Source organism: Lampris incognitus, chromosome 11 (genome assembly GCF_029633865.1).
Source record: "Lampris incognitus isolate fLamInc1 chromosome 11, fLamInc1.hap2, whole genome shotgun sequence".
NCBI lineage: Eukaryota > Metazoa > Chordata > Actinopteri > Lampriformes > Lampridae > Lampris > Lampris incognitus.
In genome coordinates, this window is record NC_079221.1 from 56,388,892 (window position 1) to 56,411,755 (window position 22,864).

At 49.3% G+C, this 22,864-nt stretch overlaps 1 protein-coding gene across 1 annotated transcript in view; it reads right to left on the reverse strand.

Annotated features, from left to right (window-relative positions):
- The window catches only part of kalrna (kalirin RhoGEF kinase a), a 96,785-nt gene that overhangs the window by 51,021 nt on the left and 22,900 nt on the right, over positions 1-22,864 (reverse strand). The window contains exons 2-3 of the mRNA XM_056289644.1: positions 10,570-10,773; positions 10,256-10,341 (exon numbers count right to left, since the gene is read on the reverse strand). Of these exons, the coding sequence (XP_056145619.1) occupies positions 10,256-10,341; positions 10,570-10,773 (290 nt within the window). The remainder of the gene's footprint in view (positions 1-10,255; positions 10,342-10,569; positions 10,774-22,864) is intronic.

Below are 22,864 nucleotides of genomic sequence, written 5' to 3' on the forward strand. Positions count from 1 at the left end.
AAATCTGTAAGGCGGGTGAGAGGCCGTGTGTCATTCACAGCAAGCTGAACCAATCCATCTGGACCATTCAACTGGAAACTCAGTCAGATGAACTGATTGAACTTTCGGTTATTTTCTTACGTGGATTATTGAGCATGCACAAAGACGTCGTGAGCCACAGTGCCCAAAACTGCTCCAAATGAGCCACAAGGTAAAGAAAACCATGACCTCCATTGTGCTTTGCGAGAGCACTTCTCCTCAACACAAAAGGTCACATTGTCATAATGTTAAATGTGCTTGGGCGCAATCTGAGCGCCGGCCAGCAGGAGATTGGGGGGAGGGGTCATGTTTGGGCACGGTACAAGGAAACAGTGCCTCGTGTGATTACGCCCTTGGACCAGTTTCTGGAAAAAAAAATTTCAATGCAACAATGACAGTGTAAACTGGGCCTTAATAATATATCTGACATTTCAGCCTCTTTGTCAGACCTAAAGGCCTCAAATAGAAGCACCAACAAAACAAACAACAATGACACGTGGTTTGACAATGAATGTTACAAACTTCAGAGAGCAAACAAGGAACCTATCAAACCAAAAACAGACAACCAGAACATATGTCTTCACTATGGTGAGACAGTGAAACAGTATAAAAACACAGTTAGGACAAAGTTACCAAAATGTTAGAAATCACCCACATGCTGTTGAGGAATCCATAATCCAAATTACTTCTGGGAAAACTGGAACACTCTGAACAAACAAAAACATGTCTGTGAATGTTCTCATTCATCCAGGTCATGGTTATCCAAAGGAGTTGCATCAAGTGCAACTGGACTTGGTATATATCCGTGAAGACGTTTCGCCTCTCATCCAAGAGGCTTCCTCAGTTCGTGCCTTTCTGACTAGACCAAGCTAGTCTGACTGGCTGGTGATGAGATTCAGATATTTATCCTCTAGGAGTCGGTGTCAGAGCTATAGATGTCCATGGCTCTTTGTGTTCCGATGTTTACCAACACCCGTCGCTAACAGAGCCATAGATATGAGTGGCTTTTTGTGTACGGATGTTATGGCTGCGCCCGTCGTTATCAGAGCTATTGATTTGCATTTGTTTAGCAGCGACGGTGGTTGGGGGTGTTAGTTTCGACTTCATTATTCAGTGGTCATGAGAGTCGTTGGAGCCGTTAGTGAGCGACTGTTGTTCTTGGAGGCTAGGCTTCTTGAGTCTCCTGGGTAGAGATGAAAGGATGGCATTGTAAGTGGGAGGTAGGTGGTGTCGCAGACCTCCTCCTCTGTTGAGGGATGGTTTTTCCAGTTTCACATAGATGGCTTCCTTCACCCCTCTTTCAAACCATCTATCGTCTCTGTCCAAAATGTGTACGTTGCTGTCCTGGAAGGAGTGTGTCTTCTCCTTTAGGTGTAGATAGACTGCTGAGTCTTGTCCTGAAGAGTTTGGCCTTCTGTGTTGGGCCATCCGTTTGTGTAGTGGTTGTTTGTTTTCTCCTGTGTATAGGTCAGTGCAATCCTCATTGCATTGTACAGCATACACCAGATTGCTTTTCCAGGTGTGTGGTACACGGTCTTTGGGATGAACCAGTCTTTGTCGGAGTGTGTTGCTGGGTTTGAAGTATACCGGGATGCGGTGTTTGTTGAAAATTCTCCTGAGTTTCTCGGAGACCTCAGAAACATACGGGATGACTGTGCTATTCCTTCTGTTCTTCTTCTCCTCGTCGCTCACCCGGTTGGTCTTTCTGGAACGTGTTATGTTTTCACAAAGGTCCAACTGGGGTAGCTGCAGGTTTTTAAAGCTCCCCTCAGGTTTTGTGTTCTTCTCGTTGGGCCTGAGTGCTGCTGGGCACATTGTCAGCTCTGTGTTGCAGAGTTCTGATGATGCTCAGTTTGTGTTACAGCGGGTGGTGTGAGTCGAAAAGTAGATATTGGTCTGTGTGTGTAGGTTTCCTGTAAACCCCAGTGTGGAGGCTCCTGTCTTCCCCAATGTGGACGTCACAATCCAAGAAGGGCAAACTGTTGTTCTTTACGTCTTCCCTTGTGAACTTAATGTTCTTGTCCACTGAGTTGATGTGTTTGGTAAACGCTTGCACCTCTTGTGTTTGGATTTTGACCCATGTGTCGTCCACATATCTGAACCAGTGGCTCGGAGGTGTTCCTCTGAAGGAGTTCAGGGCCCTGTGTTCTACCTCTTCCATATATAAGTTGGCCACAATGGGCGATACTGGTGAGCCCATTGCGCAGCCGTGTTTCTGTCTGTAAAACTGGGCCCTGAAATTGGAAAATGTAGTGTTCAGGCAAAGGTCCTACCGTGGAGAGTGTCATCCCATAGCAAATGTTGCCTCACAGTTTCCAAAGCCTCCATGGTTGGGATGCAGGTGAATAGCGAGGTCACGTCATAGGATACCATGGTTTCATCCGGTTCCAGTTTTACGCCTTGGACCTTGTCCACGAAGTCAATGGAGTTTTGGATATGGTGAGGTGTTTCGCCCACTAAAGGGGTCAAGATGTTGGCTATATGTTTGGCAATGTTGTACGTGACCGAGTTTATGCTGCTGATGATGGGCCTGAGGGGGGCTCCATCTTTATGGATCTTAGGGAGTCCATATATGCATGGAATGTTATCTTGTGGGTAGGGACGGTGGTATTGTATCCGATCAATGGTTCCTCCTTTCTGTAGTTTCTGTAGGTACTCTATTATTCTCCTCTTGTAACCACTAGTAGGATCGCGTCTCAGAGGTTCACAGGTATGGGTGTCGCTGAGTAATGACGTGATCTTGGCGTGGTAGTCTGTTGTGTTGAGGATAACCGTGCATCTCCCCTTATCTGCTGGAAGGATAGTGATGTTTTCATCCTTGCTCAGGGCTGTCACGGCTTTCCTTTCCTCCATGGTTAGGTTGGAAGGAAGGAGTTTTGCATTGGACAGAGCTGCTGATACCTTTAACCTAAGCTGTTCCGCCTCGGTTTCCGTTGTTTTTCCTTATGGCTGATTCTGTGGATGTGATGAGGTCAACTATAGGTAGTTGTTTGGGTGTCATGGCGAAGTTCAGTCCTTTGGCTAAGACCTCCTTCTCTGACTGGGTAAATACCTTGTCCGACAGATTCTTGATCCACCTGTTCTGCGTTCTGTTTTGTGTGGGATGTTCTGTCTTTTGTCTCCAGGTAAGTATATCTGCTTGGCTAGTGTCCTTGTCTGCCTTTCTTTGGTTTTGTGGTGTTGAGATAGTTGGGCTTTCTTGGTGAAATCAGTGATCCTTTCCAAGACTGCACCAGGCAAGTGGGATGTTATTTGCTGGAGTAGTTGGTCAGATTTCTACTTCAGCCCTTCAATAGTGAAATGGACCTGTCTCACTCTTTCATTCAGGAGTTGATTCTGTGCCTTCTCTATGATTCTGTCTACTCTATGTCCTTTCATTGTGGTACACAGGCACAGGCTAGTGGGTATGAGCCTGTGTTGTCTGTATCTCAGATTGAATCGCAAGTGGTTTCTGTAGTCTGCAATCTTCCGAGCCATCCTTTCATATTCCCTCACCATTTTAAGGGTGTCAGACCCAAATTGTTCCGCATCATGTCTGTGAATGTTCTCATTCATCCAGGTCATGGTTATCCAAAGGAGTTGAATCAAGTGCAACTGGACTTGGTATATATCCGTGAAGACGTTTCACCTCTCATCCAAGAGGCTTCCTCAGTTCGTGTCTTTCTAACTAGACCAAGCTAGTCTGACTGGCTGGTGATGAGACTCAGAATTTATCCTCTAGGAGTCGTTGTCAGAGCCATAGATATGAGTGGCTCTTTGTGTCCCGATGTTTACCAACGCCCGTCGCTAACAGAGCCATAGATATGAGTGGCTCTATTGTGCACCCATGTTTGGCCGCGCCCGTCGTTATCAGAGCTATTGCTATGCGTGGCTCTCTTGAGCTCCGATGTCCAGCCGCGCCCGTCGCCATCGGAGCTATTGATTTGCATTTGTTTAGCAGCGACGGTCGTTGGGGGTGTTAGTTTCGACTTCATTATTCAGTGGTCATGAGAGTCGTTGGAGCCGTTAGTGAACGACTGTTGTTCTTGGAGGCTAGGCTTCTTGAGTCTCCTGGGTAGAGATGAAAGGACGGCATTGTAAGTGGGAGATAGGTGGTGTCACAGACCTCCTCTGTTGAGGGATGGTTTTTCCAGTTTCACATAGATGGCTTCCTTCACCCCTCTTTCAAACCATCTATCTTCTCTGTCCAAAATGTGTACGTTGCTGTCCTGGAAGGAGTGTGTCTTCTCCTTTAGGTGTAGATAGACTGCTGAGTCTTGTCCTGAGGAGTTTGGCCTTCTGTGTTGGGCCATCCGTTTGTGTAGTGGTTGTTTGGTTTCTCCTATGTATAGGTCAGTGCAATCCTCATTGCATTGTACAGCATACACCAGATTGCTTTTCCGGGTGTGTGGTACACGGTCTTTGGGATGAACCAGTCTTTGTGGGAGTGTGTTGCTGGGTTTGAAGTATACCGGGATGCGGTGTTTGTTGAAAATTCTCCTGAGTTTCTCGGAGACCCCAGAAACATATGGGATGACTGTGTTCTTCCTTCTGTTCCTTTTCTCCTCATCGCTCACCTGGTTGGTCTTTCTGGAACGTGTTGCAGTTTTCACAAAGGTCCAACTGGGGTAGCCGCAGGTTTTTAAAGCTCCCCTCAGGTGTTTGTGTTCTTCCCGTTGGGCCTGAGTGCTGCTGGGCACATTGTCAGCTCTGTGTTGGAGAGTTCTGATGACGCCCAGTTTGTGTTCCAGCGGGTGGTGTGAGTCGAAAAGTAGATATTGGTCTGTGTGTGTAGGTTTCCTGTAAACCCCAATGTGGAGGCTCCTGTCTTCCCCAATGTGGACGTCACAGTCCAAGAAGGGCAAACTGTTGTTCTTTACGTCTTCCCTTGTGAACTTAATGTTCTTGTCCACTGAGTTGATGTGTTTGGTAAACGCTTGCACCTCTTGTGTTTGGATTTTGACCCATGTGTCGTCCACATATCTGAACCAGTGGCTCGGAGGTGTTCCTCTGAAGGAGTTCAGGGCCCTGTGTTCTACCTCTTCCATATATAAGTTGGCCACAATGGGAGATACCGGTGAGCCCATTACACAGCCGTGTTTCTGTCTGTAAAACTGGCCCCTGAATTGGAAATACGTAGTGTTCAGGCAAAGGTCCTACCGTGGAGGGTGTCATCCCATAGCAAACGTTGCCTCACAGTTTCCAAAGCCTCCATGGTTGGGATGCAGGTGAATAGCGAGGTCACGTCATAGGATACCATGGTTTCATCCGGTTCCAGTTTTACGCCTTGGACCTTGTCCACGAAGTCAATGGAGTTTTGGATATGGTGAGGTGTTTCGCCCACTAAAAGGGTCAAGATGTTGGCTATTTGGCAATGTTGTACATGACCAAGTTTATGCTGCTGCCGATGGGCCTGAGGGGGGTTCCATCTTTATGGATCTTAGGGAGTCCATATATGCATGGAATGTTATCTTGTGGGTAGAGACGGTGGTATTGTATCCGATCAATGGTTCCTCCTTTCTGTAGTTTCTGTAGGTACTCTATTATTCTCCTCTTGTAACCACTAGTAGGATCGCGTCTCAGAGGTTCATAGGTGTCGGTGTCGCTGAGTAATGAGGTGATCTTGGCATGGTAGTCTGTTGTGTGGAGGATAACCGTGCATCTCCCCTTATCTGCTGGAAGGATAGTGATGTTTTCATCCTTGCTCAGGGCTGTCACGGCTTTCCTTTCCTCCATGGTTAGGTTGGAAGAAGGGAGTTTTGCATTGGACAGAGCTGCTGATACCTTTAACCTAAGCTGTTCCGCCTCGGTTTCCGTTGTTTTTCCTTATGGCTGATTCTGTGGATGTGATGAGGTCAACTATAGGTAGTTGTTTGGGTGTCATGGCGAAGTTCAGTCCTTTGGCTAAGACCTCCTTCTCTGACTGGGTAAATACCCTGTCCGACAGATTCTTGATCCATCTGTTCTGCGTTCTGTTTTGTGTGGGATGTTCTGTCTTTTGTCTCCAGGTAAGTATATCTGCTTGGCTAGTGTCCTTGTCTGCCTTTCTTTGGTTTTGTGGTGTTGAGATAGTTGGGCTTTCTTGGTGAAATCAGTGATCCTCTCCAAGACTGCACCAGGCAAGTGGGATGTTATTTGCTGGAGTAGTTGGTCAGATTTCTCCTTCAGCCCTTCAATAGTGAAATGGACCTGTCTCACTCTTTCATTCAGGAGTTGATTCTGTGCCTTCTCTATGATTCCTTTCATTGTGGTACACAGGCACAGGCTAGTGGGTATGAGCCTGTGTTGTCTGCATCTCAGATTGAATCGCAAGTGGTTTCTGTAGTCTGCAATCTTCCGAGCCATCCTTTCATATTCCCTCACCATTTTAAGGGTGTCAGACCCAAATTGTTCCGCATCATGTCTGTGAATGTTCTCATTCATCCAGGTCATGGTTATCCAAAGGAGTTGAATCAAGTGCAACTGGACTTGGTATATATCCGTGAAGACGTTTCGCCTCTCATCCAAGAGGCTTCCTCAGTTCATGTCTTTCTAACTAGACCAAGCTAGTCTGACTGGCTGGTGATGAGACTCAGAATTTATCCTCTAGGAGTCGTTGTCAGAGCCATAGATATGAGTGGCTCTATTGTGCACCCATGTTTGGCCACGCCCGTCGTTATCGGAGCTATTGCTATGCGTGGCTCTCCTGAGCTCCGATGTCCAGCCGCGCCCGTCGCCATCGGAGCTATTGATTTGCATTTGTTTAGGAGCGACGGTCATTGGGGGTGTTAGTTTCGACTTCATTGTTCATGAGAGTCATTGGAGCCGTTAGTGAGTGACTGTTGTTCTTGGAGGCTAGGCTTCTTGAGTCTCCTGGGTAGAGATGAAAGGACGGCATTGTAAGTGGGAGAGAGGTGGTGTCGCAGACCTCCTCCTCTGTTGAGGGATGGTTTTTCCAGTTTCGCAGAGATAGCTTCCTTCACCCCTCTTTCAAACCACGACGGGCACGGCCAAACATCGGCACACAAAAGAGCCACGCATATCTATGGCTCTGTTAGAGACGGGCGTTGGTAAACATCAGAACACAAAGAGCCATGGACATCTATAGCTCTGACAACGACTCCAAAGAGGATAAATTCTGAGTCTCATCACCAGCCAGTCAGACTAGCTTGGTCAATTCAGAAAGGCACGAACTGAGGAAGCCTCTTGGATGAGAGGTGAAACGTCTTCATGGATATATACCAAGTCCAGTTGCACTTGATTCAACTCCTTTGGATAAACAAAAACATGAGGCTCGACCCAGAGAGCCCAGAGAGAGAGCCCAGTCATCCCAAAGTACTTTCACACAGTTGACAGATGAAAGTAGTAAAATGCACAACTGACAAGATTAAAACATGCCTCATGTCATGTGACCTAGTCATGTGAGCGTTACTTTCTGTTTCCATGACAACAGGAGAGACAGGGTTGATCCTCCAAATGACTACAGGCCCCACTAATACTGACTCTGTCATGCTGTGTGTGTGTGTGTGTGTGTGTGTGTGTGTGTGTGTGTGTGTGTGAGAGAGCCGGCGTCTTGAGTGAGGAAGTCATGTGATTGTGGACTTGTGAGGAACATGGCCATGCTGACAGATAAGCTCCTTCCACACAAAGGCACCTTTAGACTCTGTTATATCTCTACATCAGTTCCGATAAATCCTTCCTGACCTAAAGTCACCTTGAAACTGTGTTATCTTTCTACACCAGTTCAGATAAATCCTTCCTGACCTAAAGTCACCTTGAAACTATTCACATTATGTCAGAAAAGGACTTTTGTGACTTTAAGTGGTCTTGAATTTGGGTAGATTGGAGCAGAAAACTGCTTTTCCTGCCTTAAAGAACCTTAAGCCTCCTACAGACTGTGTGATGTGGCCGTCTCAGATGACAGATGACTACACGTGGCGATGTCTTTGGTCCAGGCTTCAAACCGGTGGTCCTATGTCACACTGTGAGACAGGTTCAAAGACCGCCGTTATTACGGTCTTGCGACCGAAGATAACCTGGGACAAAAGCAGTGGCGGCTGGTGCTAACGAGCACTTTTTTTTGCGGGGGGGGGGGGGGGGGTCAGCACAGCTGACAGCTGTCCACACAGTCACAGAGTTATTAAGAAGGACAATGTAGCCTACAGATTTTATCAGGGTTCGTACCCTGCTCAGTCAAGCAGTAGTGCCCACCTCCTCAAAAGTGCCACCATCATTCCCCTGCCCAAAAAGTCAAACCCAGCCTGTATGGATGACTTCCACCCTGTGGCCCTCACTCCCGTAGTTCTGAAGTGCTTTGAGCCTGCCTCACAGCAAACCTAGATCCCCTGCAGTCTGCATATAGAGCCAACCGATCCACAGAAGACGCAATCTCTACCACACTACACCTCACTTTATCACATGGGGAAGGGAAGAACACCTATGCCAGGATCCTCTTCACTGATTTCAGCTCGGCACTTAACACCATCGTACCACAACAAGTGGTGGAGAAGCTGAGGTTGCTGGATGTGGACACTGGCACCTGCAACTGGGGTCCTCAACTTCCTGACACGGAGGCAGCAGACAGTCAGGGTGGACAGCCACACATCAAACTTCATCTTAGTGAGCACAGGTTCACCCCAGGGCTGCATCCTGAGCCCCCTCTTGTTCACCCTGCTAACCCATGACTGTACTGCCAAACTTGACACCAACCACATCATCAAGTTTGCAGATGACACAACAGTAGTGGGTCTCATCAGCGATAATGATGGATCTGCATACAGGATGGAGGTGGAGCAGCTAACGGTGTGGTGCAAATCCCACAACCTCTCCCTGAACATAAACAAAACAAAAGAGATGGTGATTGACTTCAGGAGGGCCGGCAGGCACCATCATATGCCGCTGACCATTGGCGGCGCCACTGTGGAGCGGGTCAGTAACATCAAGTTCCTGGGAGTGCACCTGGCAGACGACCAAACCTAACCAGTAACACCTTGGCCATCGTTAAAAAGGCCCAAGAGCGGCTCCATCCCCTCCGGACACTTAAAAGGGCAAGTCTCCCCATTCCAGCCCTCACCACCTTCTACAGGGGCACCACTGAAAGCACTCTAACCTACGGTCTCACTTCCTGGTTCAGTAACTGCAAAGCGACCAAACAGCACCAGCTGAACAGGATAGTGAAGACAGCTAGCAAGATCATTTGTGCCCCTCCCTCCTTCCTGTTGGAGATTTACCATCAACGCTGTGTTCACAGAGCCTCCAGCACCATTAAGGACCTCCACCCTCCTTCTCACAACTGTTGTCTCTCCTGCCGTCTGGGAGGAGCTACAGGAGCATCTGAGCTACATCCAGCAGAATGCTAAACAGCTTCTACCCACAAGCAGTTAGGATCATTAATAAACGGTGTCCCACAGTCATGCCCCACCCCCACCCCTACCCTCATAACCCCCCCATCAGTGCTGGTCGCTCATTGACGAACACCAGCTGCCAACATTAGCAGACTCCTGCAGCTTCACACCGGGCTTCAGTCGCAGTGCTCTTGTTTACAGTTTGGTTTTATCGACAATTGTTCTGGGAGCGCTCTTCTATTTTTAAACGTGATGGACTCCGTCCAAATCCAGCAGGCTCACCAATGCTGGCTGCAAACGTGTTTTATTCCCTTGTCTCCAACTCTCGTGGTTGTGCTGTCGACAATAACGTTCGGTGCCAGCACACAGGGGCGGACAGTTCCGTCACTACCTGACGTCCGCAGGAGCAGCAGAGTGGGTTCAGGTTTGGTTCTGTTGTAAACCAAACTTATTCAGGTCCTTTGGTGGGTTCGATCCATCATACCAGTGACTGTCCCTCTGCCATACTACTTCCTGTAATAATAAACCACAGACACAGACCCCGTCATCTCCCTGGAACATACAGGGAGCTCAACTATTTGTTGCAGCCCAAAGTAGAAAGTAGCAGTAGTAGTCTGTTGCACGGCTGGGGGCGGGGCCAAACCGCGTTTGGGGTTTTATCTTCTCTGTTGCACGGCTGTGGGTGGGGCCAAACCGCGTTTCGGTTTTTATCTTCTCTGTTGCACGGCTGTGGGCGGGGCCAAACCGCGTTTCGGTTTGTTTATCTTCTCTGTTGCACAGCTGGGGGCGGGGCCAAACCGCGTTTCGGTTTGTTTATCTTCTCTGTTGCACGGCTGGGGGCGGGGCCAAACTGCGTTTGGGGTTTTTCTATGTACGCAGGTTGATACTGAAATGACAATTAAACTAAATCTCGAATCTTAAATAGAAGCGATTACCTCATCAGCGAGGTCGTCCTGCAGGGAGGGGTCAGGCGGTCCCAGGTCAATGCTCTTCCTGCCTTCCTCTCTTCCTGTTCCGGGTCCTGTCAATCAAAAGGACATACACAGGACCAAGACATACATTAGTTACACATCATTGTGATGTCCCTCACATCACCAAAAGGACAAGTGGTGAGAAACGGCAGATGACCTGATCTAAAATGTGAGCTACGCCCGCCGTATGCTGGCATGTGACCTGGCATGTGACCTGGCATGTGACCTGGCATGTGACCTGGCATCCCTACAGACCGAGACCAGCATGGCCGTCTGACCTGTCTTCTTCTTGTTGTTGGGGAGCTTCTTGACGGAGCTGCCCTGGCTGAGGCGTCGTACGGGGCTGGTCAGCCATTTTCTCAGCGTGTTCCCGGAGCGCTTGGGACCCGGCGAGCTGGACTGCAGCGAGGTGAGGCTGGTGTGAGGCTGCAGGTTAGCGACCGACTCCGTCTTCCCGTCCGGACCGCTCATCGCATAGTTGTCTGAAACACACAAAGAACGGCATATGAGTCCACCCACCAGCCCAGCGATCGAACCCCATCTTTACAGCACGCCGCTTTTGTCCCCCCACCCCCCCAGCCAATTAATCACCCCACCCTTCTGAGCCGTCCCGGTCTCTGCTCCACCCCCTCTGCTGACCCGGGGAGGGCTGCAGACTACCACATGCCTCCTCCCATACATGTGGAGTCACCAGCCACTTCTTTTCACCTGACAGTGAGGAGTTTCACCAGGGGGACGCAGAGCATGGGAGGATCACGCTATTCCCCTTAGCCCCCCGAACAGGCACCCCGACCAACCAGAGGAGGCGCTAGTGCAGCGACTAGGACACATACACACATCCAGCTTCCCACCCACAGACATGGGCGACTGTGTCTGTAGGGACGCCCGACCAAGCCGGAGGTACCACGGGGATTCGAACTGGCGATCCCTGCGTTGGTAAGCAACGGAATAGACCATCACACCACCCGGGTGGCCGAAGAAATGTTTACATCGAGATTATCAACTACAGTACAACTACAGTACAACTACAGTACAAGTATAGTACAAGTATAGTACAAGTACACACACCACCTTTGTTTATGTGAAAGGAGTCAACACTGTCTGTACACGTCTGGTCAAGTGGAGTCCCGTGTGTGATGAGACTCGGTGGAGTCCTCTACAGACCACAGCTGGCGGTCTGTAGAGACCGACGGTGCTGCAGACATGTTTCTTCACACTCCAACAGGCCACAGCTGCAGTAAACCCACCCTGATGTGTCCAACCGGCTAACGTCCCCGGCAACCTGCCCACACGGCCACGTCACCGCCTCTCAGCTCCAGGCTTATCAGACGCACTTCCTGTCCGGTCTGCCAGGGAGCCGACCGCCCACCACCTACCCACCTCTGGCAGCACAGATGTCGGTACTGAACAGTCTGTTCACAGCACAGAAGTTGGTACTGAACAGTACCGAGTACTGACGTCTGGCAGCACAGACGTCAGTACTGAACAGTCTGTTCACAGCACAGATGTTGGTACTGAACAGTACCGAGCACTGACGTCTGGCAGCACAGACGTCAGTACTGAACAGTCTGTTCACAGCACAGAAGTTGGTACTGAACAGTACCGAGTACTGACGTCTGGCAGCACAGACGTCAGTACTGAACAGTCTGTTCACGTCTGGCAGCACAGATGTTGGTACTGCTCAGTACTGAGTACTGACGTGTGACAGCACAGATGTTGGTACTGAACAGTACCGAGTACTGACGTCTGGCAGCACAGATGTTGGTACTGAACAGTACCGAGTACTGACGTCTGGCAGCACAGACGTCAGTACTGAACAGTCTGTTCACGTCTGGCAGCACAGATGTCGGTACTGCTCAGTACTGAGTACTGACGTGTGACAGCACAGATGTTGGTACTGAACAGTACCGAGTACTGACGTCTGGCAGCACAGATGTTGGTACTGAACAGTACCGAGTACTGACGTGTGACAGCACAGATGTTGGTACTGCTCCGTACCGAGTACTGACGTGTGGCAGCACAGATGTTGGTACTGCTCCGTACCGAGTACTGACGTCTGGCAGCACAGATGTCGGTACTGCTCAGTACCGAGTACTGACGTGCGACAGCACAGATGTCGGTACTGCTCAGTACCGAGTACTGACGTGCGACAGCACAGATGTCGGTACTGCTCAGTACCGAGTACTGACGTGTGACAGCACAGATGTCGGTACTGCTCAGTACCGAGTACTGACGTGTGACAGCACAGATGTCGGTACTGCTCAGTACCGAGTACTGACGTGTGGCAGTACAGATGTCGGTACTGCTCGGTACCGAGTACTGACGTCTGGCAGCACAGATGTCGGTACTGCTCGGTACCGAGTACTGACGTGTGACAGTACAGATGTTGGTACTGCTCAGTACTGAGTACTGACGTGTGACAGTACAGATGTCGGTACTGAACCGTCTGTCGGTCTCTCACACATCGTCGTTTAGCCTCTTTCAGCCACTCTCTGTCACACGACCATGATACTGTGTGTCTGTTAGGTTGTGTGTCTGTTAGGTTGTGTGTCTGTTAGGTTGTGTGTGTGTGTGTGTGTGTGTGTGTGTGTGTTGTCCCGTGCAGCATCGGCAGTGTGTAATGGATCTGTCAGTGAACGGGGACAGGAAGCAGTGAGAGACAGATCACACGGAGGAATTAGAAGAATCTGATTCAGAGAAAACCAACAGCGGAGACCAGAAGGCAGCAGGAGGAGAAGGACAGAGAGACAGCTGGCGAGGCAGAGAGAGAGAGGGAGGGGGAGAGGGAGGAGAGGGAGGGGGGGAGAGAGGGAGGGGGAGAGAGCAGGGGGAGAAAGGAGAGACAAAAAGAGAACAGAGTGACACAGACGGTGTCAGAGTGGAAGAGAGGGAGCAGATGGAGAGAGAGTATGACCTCCATGTGGAGTAAAGACATGAATCAGCTCTTTCATTACAAGAACACTGGACTCTATTCTCTCTCTCTCTCTCTCTCTCTCTCTCTCTCTCTCTCTCTCTCTCTCTCTCTCTCTCTCGCTCTCTCTCGTCCGTGTGTGTGTGTGTGTGTGTGTGTGTGTGTGTGTGTGTGTGTGTGTGTGTGTGTTTGTGTGTGTGTGTGTGTGTGTGTGTGTGTTACAAGTTGAACACAGTACATGGATTCATTAAAGGAGTCTGTCAATCAGCAGCATCTCTAAATGCTCCAGATGAACTTCAGAAGCCAGTCTGCTGTCAGCCATGTTATTACATCTACTGAGAGAAGACTCTGATGAAGAGGGGACCACTGACACGTGTCTCTTCTCTAATTGATCACTGCTTCCAATGAACAGCTAGCAACGTGTTCATGATGCTGACACTGCTGACCACACTTTAGATTGTGGGTGTGGGGGGGTGTGTGTCACATGTAGAGACAGAAACAGATTATGAGATGGAAGGAATAACAGAGGGCAGATAGAAAAGCAGAGAGGGTTGGACAGAAGGTAAGATGGGAGTGGAGACAGAAGGTAAGATGGAGCTGGAGACAGAAGATGGAGGTGGAGACAGAAGGTACGATGGAGCTGGAGACAGAAGGTAAGATGGAGTGGGAGACAGAAGGTAAGATGGAGCTGGAGACAGAAGGTAACATGGGAGTGGAGACAGAAGGTAAGATGGGAGTGGAGACAGAAGGTAAGATGGGAGTGGAGACAGAAGGTAAGATGGGAGTGGAGACAGAAGGTAAGATGGAGTGGGAGACAGAAGGTAAGATGGGAGTGGGGACAGAAGGTAAGATGGGAGTGGAGACAGAAGGTAAGATGGGAGTGGAGACAGAAGGTAAGATGGGAGTGGAGACAGAAGGTAAGATGGAGCTGGAGACAGAAGGTAAGATGGAGCTGGAGACAGAAGGTAAGATGGGAGTGGAGACAGAAGGTAAGAAGGGAGTGGAGACAGAAGGTAAGATGGGAGTGGAGACAGAAGATGGAGGTGGAGACAGAAGATAAGATGGGAGTGGAGACAGAAGGTAAGATGGGAGTGGAGACAGAAGGTAAGATGGGAGCTGGAGACAGAAGGTAAGATGGGAGTGGAGACAGAAGGTAAGATGGGAGTGGAGACAGAAGGTAAGATGGGAGTGGAGACAGAAGATGGAGGTGGAGACAGAAGGTAAGATGGGAGTGGAGACAGAAGGTAAGATGGGAGTGGAGACAGAAGGTAAGATGGGAGTGGAGACAGAAGATAAGATGGAGCTGGAGACAGAAGGTAAGATGGGAGTGGAGACAGAAGGTAAGATGGGAGTGGAGACAGAAGGTAAGATGGGAGTGGAGACAGAAGGTAAGATGGGAGTGGAGACAGAAGGTAAGATGAGAGTGGAGACAGAAGATGGAGGTGGAGACAGAAGATGGAGCTGGAGACAGAAGGTAAGATGGAGCTGGAGACAGAAGGTAAGATGGGAGTGGAGACAGAAGGTAAGATGGGAGTGGAGACAGAAGGTAAGATGGGAGTGGAGACAGAAGGTAAGATGGGAGTGGAGACAGAAGGTAAGATGGGAGTGGAGACAGAAGGTAAGATGGGAGTGGAGACAGAAGGTAAGATGGGAGTGGAGACAGAAGGTAAGATGGGAGTGGAGACAGAAGGTAAGATGGGAGTGGAGACAGAAGGTAAGATGGGAGTGGAGACAGAAGGTACGATGGAGCTGGAGACAGAAGGTAAGATGGAGTGGGAGACAGAAGGTAAGATGGTAGTGGAGACAGAAGGTAAGATGGGAGTGGAGACAGAAGGTAAGATGGGAGTGGAGACAGAAGGTAAGATGGGAGTGGAGACAGAAGATGGAGCTGGAGACAGAAGGTAAGATGGGAGTGGAGACAGAAGGTAAGATGGGAGTGGAGACAGAAGGTAAGATGGGAGTGGAGACAGAAGGTAAGATGGGAGTGGAGACAGAAGGTAAGATGGGAGTGGAGACAGAAGGTAAGATGGGAGTGGAGACAGAAGGTAAGATGGGAGTGGAGACAGAAGATGGAGCTGGAGACAGAAGGTAAGATGGGAGTGGAGACAGAAGGTAAGATGGGAGTGGAGACAGAAGGTAAGATGGGAGTGGAGACAGAAGGTAAGATGGGAGCTGGAGACAGAAGGTAAGATGGGAGTGGAGACAGAAGGTAAGATGGGAGTGGAGACAGAAGGTAAGATGGGAGTGGAGACAGAAGGTAAGATGGGAGTGGAGACAGAAGGTAAGATGGGAGTGGAGACAGAAGATGGAGGTGGAGACAGAAGGTAAGATGGGAGTGGAGACAGAAGGTAAGATGGGAGTGGAGACAGAAGGTAAGATGGAGCTGGAGACAGAAGGTAAGATGGTAGTGGAGACAGAAGGTAAGATGGGAGTGGAGACAGAAGATGGAGGTTGAGACAGAAGATGGTGGTGGAGACAGAAGATGGAGGTGGAGACAGAAGATGGAGGTGGAGACAGACAGGTGCTGTGATGTTTTGCTGTACTTGAGATGAAGAAGTTGCTTTAGCAATACACATGTGACAGGAACGTGAAACGCACTTCAATGAGATCCTGTTCACATTTATTTGAACTTGACAACTGACGTTATTGACCCATGTTGTGTCCGTACACACACACACAACACACACACACACACACACACACACACACACACACACACACACACACACACACACACACACACACACGTGTTTAGAAGTTGTAAGCGCAGGTCCCAGAAGGTTGAATCAGTTCATCTGGACACGATGTTTATTGAGAGAAACGTCTCATCATCATCTAACGCCCCTTTTCCACCACATGGTACCGGCTCGGCTCGGCTCGGCTCGCAGTGTCGTTTTGCATTACCATAACAGGACCCCTCAGTGTAGCTGGTCTGCACTGACTTTGGTACCCGCTTGACAAAGGTGGTACCAGAACAGTGGTAACAGGTACCAAAACACCGGAACTTTCCAGAAATGGAAAATGAAAAAGTTGAGTCAAGTTGAGACAGTACCATGTAGCAGTCTCACCTGACTGCAGGTACCCCACCCTCATAAACAATACAGTCAGTGACTGCAGGTACCCCACCCTTATCAACAATACAGTCAGTGACTGCAGGTACCCCACCCTTATCAACAATACAGTGGCTGCAGGTACCCCACCCTTATAAACAATACAGTGACTGCAGGTACCCCACCCTTATCAACAATACAGTGACTGCAGGTGTCCCCACCCTTATAAACAATACAGTGGCATAACGACCCAAACCAACGACCAGTTTCATATGCAAATTAGGGTGTGACCATTAACTAGAGTTACAGTGGTCATGTGTACTATTCACAGAGGATTGGGGAATAGTTGCAGTCACAGCATTGTAAGATGGTGACAGATGTACTCTTAGACCCCCCCCCCCCCCCCCATTCAGGGATGGTCGTTTCCTCTTCACATAGATGGCCTCTTTGACCGTTCTCCCCGTTTAAATCAGCCTTCCTCCCTATCAAGGATGGTCACATCCTCATCCTTGAAAGAGTGGCCACTGGTCTGTAGATGGTGTAGACTGTGGAGTCCTGGTCTGTAGATGGTGTAGACTGTGGAGTCCTGGCCTGTAGATGGTGTAGACTGTGGAGTCCTGATCTGTAGATGGTGTAGACTGTGGAGTCCTGGCCTTTAGATGGTGTAGACTGTGGAGTCCTGGCCTGTAGATGGTGTAGACTGTGGAGTCCTGGCCTGTAGATGGTGTAGACTGTGGAGTCCTGGCCTTTAGATGGTGTAGACTGTGGAGTCCTGGCCTGTAGATGGTGTAGACTGTGGAGTCCTGGCCTTTAGATGGTGTAGACTGTGGAGTCCTGGTCTGTAGATGGTGTAGACTGTGGAGTCCTGGTCTGACATGGTCGCTCTCCTGTGTTGTGACATCCTCTTGGCCAGAGTCTGTTTGGTTTCCCCGATGTACAAGTCACGACAATCCTCCTGGCACTTAACGGCTACACTATATTGCTCTGTTTGTGCCGGGGGACCTGATCCTTGGGGTGGACCAGCTTCTGGTGCAGTGTGTTTTGGGGTTTGAAAGCAACTGAGACGAGGTGTTTGGAAAATAAGTGTCAGCTTTTCCAACATTCCCACCACATACAGAATCACCACTGGTTTACTCTTAGACAGCTGTTGTCCTTCTCCTGTCTTCGATCGGCTGGTCCACTGTTTGGGGTCTTGCTGGCTTTGACAGACGCCCAGTCAGGATCACCACACTTAACCAGGGTCTGTTTAATGTGGGGTTTCTCCTCGTCCCCGGCCGCTGTGTCGGTGGGGACGTTGTCAGCTCGGTGGTGCAGCATCCTGATGACTCCTAGTTTGTGCTCCAGTGGATGATGAGTCAAACCTTAACACTAGAACGACCGGGATTTTACTCCTACCTAAAATGACCATGGGTGGTCAAACTGACCGCCGTTTTTTTAAACTCTATATTGTGTCAAGATAAATATTCAATTGAGATATTAATGCATTGCATATGTTAGTGTGTCTGTTATGAACCTAACTGACACCAAAATTAACATTTTAACAACTTTAATACTATTTTTAAACAATTTAAAACGGCTGCTGTCCCATCCATCCATCCATTATCTTAACTGCTTATCCTGCTCTCAGGGTCGCTGGGGAGATGTGCCCAGTGACTGGGCGGCAGGCGGGGAGACACCCTGGACAGGCCGCCAGGTCATCACAGACACACACACACACACATCCATTTATTCCTCGGGATAATGTAGTACGGCCAATTCACCTGACCTACATGTCTTTTGACTGTGGAAGGAAACCGGAGCACCCGGAGAAAACCCACACAGACACAGGGAGAACATGCAAACTCCACACAGAGGACAACCCGGGACGACCCCCAAGGTTGGACTACCTTGGGGTTCGAACCCAGGACCTTCTTGCTGTGAGGCAACTGTGCTAAGCACTGCACCACCGTGCCGCTGAGTTGGGTTGATCCGAGCTGGATATTGATCTGTTGTTGTAAGGATGGACTGGCTGGGATGACTAGGAGCTCAGTCTTTGATAGGTTAAGCTGAAGGTGGCGTTCTTTCATCCATGCAGCAATATCAGCAAGGCATGACGACATCCCTGCCGAGACTGTGAGGTCATCTGGCAGGAATGACAGGAAGAGCTGGGTATCTTCAGCATAGCGATGGTACGAGAAACCATGGGAGTGTAAGACTGCACTAAGTGAGGTGGTGTATACTGAGAAGAGAAGGGGGCCGAGCACTGACCCTTGAGGCACCCCTGCGGATAAGCTAAGTGGTTTGGACACTTCTCCCCTCCAAAAGGTCTCCCTGAGAGATAGGACATGAACCAGCGGAGGGCAGGGTGAGACTGGTTCATCACGGTGGGCCATGGACGTACCTGAAAAAACAAGTGCCCTGCAACGAAAGCGCACTGTGACGGTGTCGCTTTGTGTTTTGAGGATGCTTGTCGTGCATCTTGGCTCAAAACGAAGAACCTGTGTGCACAAAAGACGCAACTTCTGAACGGCCTCTTACGTCCACGTGTCTCTCTGCCTCCGCAGGGTCACACGAGCCATCACATGGGCTGTGCGACCGCTCAGGGCCTCGCACCTGGTCTGCAGTCCTGCAGTTTTGTGTTGCACACATTTTGTATGACTGTTGTTGACCCAACATGCTTCTAAAGTGAACTTCCTGCGTGTCGAGCCCATTATACACAGTCACGGTCACATGAACAATTTGAACAGACGATTCAGTTTTTCCCTTTTCGATACTGCGTCGTTACGTAGCGCTCCATCTCGCTGCTCCCTGACAGGAAGAAGAAGAAGAAGAGGAGGAAGAACAGGAAACGATGTCGGCTGCTCGACAGCGCGACCGACTTCCAATGAGAGTGTGAGTGAGAAAGTGAATGAAAGGTTAAAACCATGCGGTTGAGCCATAGTCACCCCACGAGGGAGTCTCAGGAAGAGAGGATGGAGGGACGACAGGGTGGAGACAAGGACAGCATGAGTAGATATTGATAGAAAGACACCTCAGGACTTCCTGTTAACCTTTGACCTCCTCTCCTGACTGTGGTTTACTTGGCCAAAAAGCCTAACTCACACAGAAACAAAAACACATGTATTCATACACAGCCCCTCCCTCTTCTCTCTACCGCACCTTAACACACACACACACACACACACACACACACACACACACACACACACACACAGAAACCACAGCTTGTAGCTTCCAGCAGTGTGTGAGTGCAGCTGATGCACCACACTCTGAACTCATGACTTACAACTTTACCACCCCCGCCCACGCACACACACACACACACACACGACCACAAGCATGCAACTCACACAAAAATACACACTAACACACCCAGCCTGCCACAAATGACCTCATGAAGACACACACCAATTCCCACAAACAAAATGTACACACACACACCCACCCACACACACACCCACCCACCCATACACACACACACACAGTGAACTCCCTCTTGAAAGGTGGTGTGTTCAGGTGTGTGGGGAAAGAGCTGGTGCACGTGTAGCAGACTGGATGATACTGCATTGTGTTTGTGTTTCCTGCTGTAGGTCAGTGTCATGTGTGCGCTCTGGCCAGCAGACGTTGCACACCAGAGTGAACACAGACTCACAACAGATGCTGCACACCAGAGGGAACACTAAGACTCACAATAGATGCTGCACACCAGAGTGAACACTAAGACTCACAACAGATGCTGCACAACAGAGTGAACACTAAGACTCACAACAGATGCTAAACAACAGAGTGAACACTAAGACTCACAATAGATGCTGCACAACAGAGTGAACACTAAGACTCACAACAGACACTGCACAACAGAGTGAACACTAAGACTCACAACAGATGCTGCACACCAGAGTGAACACTAAGACTCACAACAGATGCTGCACAACAGAGTGAACACTAAGACTCACAATAGATGCTGCACAACAGAGTGAACACTAAGACTCACAACAGACACTGCACACCAGAGTGAACACTAAGACTCACAACAGATGCTGCACACCAGAGTGAACACTAAGACTCACAACAGATGCTGCACACCAGAGTGAACACTAAGACTCACAACAGACACTGCACACCAGAGTGAACACTAAGACTCACAACAGATGCTGCACACCAGAGTGAACACTAAGACTCACAACAGACACTGCACACCAGAGGGAACACTAAGACTCACAATAGATGCTGCACACCAGAGTGAACACTAAGACTCACAACAGACACTGCACACCAGAGTGAACACTAAGACTCACAACAGATGCTGCACACCAGAGTGAACACTAAGACTCACAATAGATGCTGCACACCAGAGTGAACACTAAGACTCACAACAGACACTGCACACCAGAGTGAACACTAAGACTCACAACAGATGCTGCACACCAGAGTGAACACTAAGACTCACAACAGATGCTGCACACCAGAGTGAACACTAAGACTCACAACAGATGCTGCACACCAGAGTGAACACTAAGACTCACAACAGACACTGCACACCAGAGTGAACACTAAGACTCACAACAGACGCTGCACACCAGAGTGAACACTAAGACTCACAACAGATGCTGCACACCAGAGTGAACACTAAGACTCACAACAGACACTGCACACCAGAGTGAACACTAAGACTCACAACAGACACTGCACACCAGAGTGAACACTAAGACTCACAATAGATGCTGCACAACAGAGTGAACACTAAGACTCACAACAGACGCTGCACACCAGAGTGAACACTAAGACTCACAACAGATGCTGCACACCAGAGTGAACACTAAGACTCACAACAGACACTGCACACCAGAGTGAACACTAAGACTCACAACAGACACTGCACACCAGAGTGAACACTAAGACTCACAACAGATGCTGCACAACAGAGTGAACACTAAGACTCACAACAGATGCTGCACAACAGAGTGAACACTAAGACTCACAACAGACGCTGCACACCAGAGTGAACACTAAGACTCACAACAGACGCTGCACACCAGAGTGAACACTAAGACTCACAACAGACGCTGCACACCAGAGTGAACACTAAGACTCACAACAGACGCTGCACACCAGAGTGAACACTAAGACTCACAACAGATGCTGCACACCAGAGTGAACACTAAGACTCACAACAGATGCTGCACAACAGAGTGAACACTAAGACTCACAACAGACGCTGCACACCAGAGTGAACACTAAGACTCACAACAGATGCTGCACACCAGAGTGAACACTAAGACTCACAACAGACGCTGCACACCAGAGTGAACACTAAGACTCACAACAGATGCTGCACACCAGAGTGAACACTAAGACTCACAACAGATGCTGCACAACAGAGTGAACACTAAGACTCACAACAGACGCTGCACACCAGAGTGAACACTAAGACTCACAACAGATGCTGCACACCAGAGTGAACACTAAGACTCACAACAGATGCTGCACAACAGAGTGAACACTAAGACTCACAACAGACACTGCACACCAGAGTGAACACTAAGACTCACAACAGATGCTGCACACCAGAGTGAACACTAAGACTCACAACAGACGCTGCACACCAGAGTGAACACTAAGACTCACAACAGATGCTGCACACCAGAGTGAACACTAAGACTCACAACAGATGCTGCACAACAGAGTGAACACTAAGACTCACAACAGACACTGCACACCAGAGTGAACACTAAGACTCACAATAGATGCTGCACACTAGAGTGAACACTGGTAAGACTCATAACAGACGATTCAAACAGTTCAGAATCAATCAGAATCAATCAATCAATCAATGTCTCACACTGACTCGTTCTGAAGAGTTCTATAGACAACAGCTGCTGCACTGCTGCTGCACTGCTGCACTGCTGCACTGCTGCTGCTGCACTGTGTCCGTTTAGAAGACCTCCTGCATGGTTTTAATCACATTCTTGTCAGTTAACTTCATTAAAGGTTTTGTTTTCCAAGTCCGCTACAAAAACAACTGGAAGCTGAGCAGTACAACCACCATCTGCTGCCGTCTGTCACTGAGGCGCTCCAGCAAAGCATCTCCTCATTCAGCCTCAGGGATTTAAACCGGCAACCTCCCCGGCACCACCACCTCCCCCACCCTGCTCCATTTAGCTGCAATGTTTTGTGTCTGAACAGGAAGTTGAAGCCAGTGTGAGTAGCCGTAGCAGAAGCTACACAAGAACCTGTTAACCTGACAGAAACACAAGGTCTCTCTCCGTCGGTCTGTCTGTGTCCGTCTCTATTTCTGTCTGTCTCTCTGTCTGTCTCTCTCTCTCTTTCTGTCTGTCTCTCTCTCCGTCTGTCTGTCACTGTCTGTCTGTCTGCCTGCCTGTCTGTCTGTCTGTCTGTCTGTCTGTCTGTCTGTCTGTCTGTATGTCTCTGTCTGTCTGCCTGTCACTGTCTGTCTGTCTGTCTGTCTCTGTCTGTCTATCTCTCTATTTCTGTCTGTCTCTCTGTCTCTCTGTCTGTCTATCTCTCTCTTTCTATCTGTCTCTCTCTCCGTCTGTCTGTCTGCCTGCCTGTCTGTCTGCCTGTCTGTCTGTCTGTCTGTCTGTCTGTATGTCTCTCTGTCTGTCTCTCTCT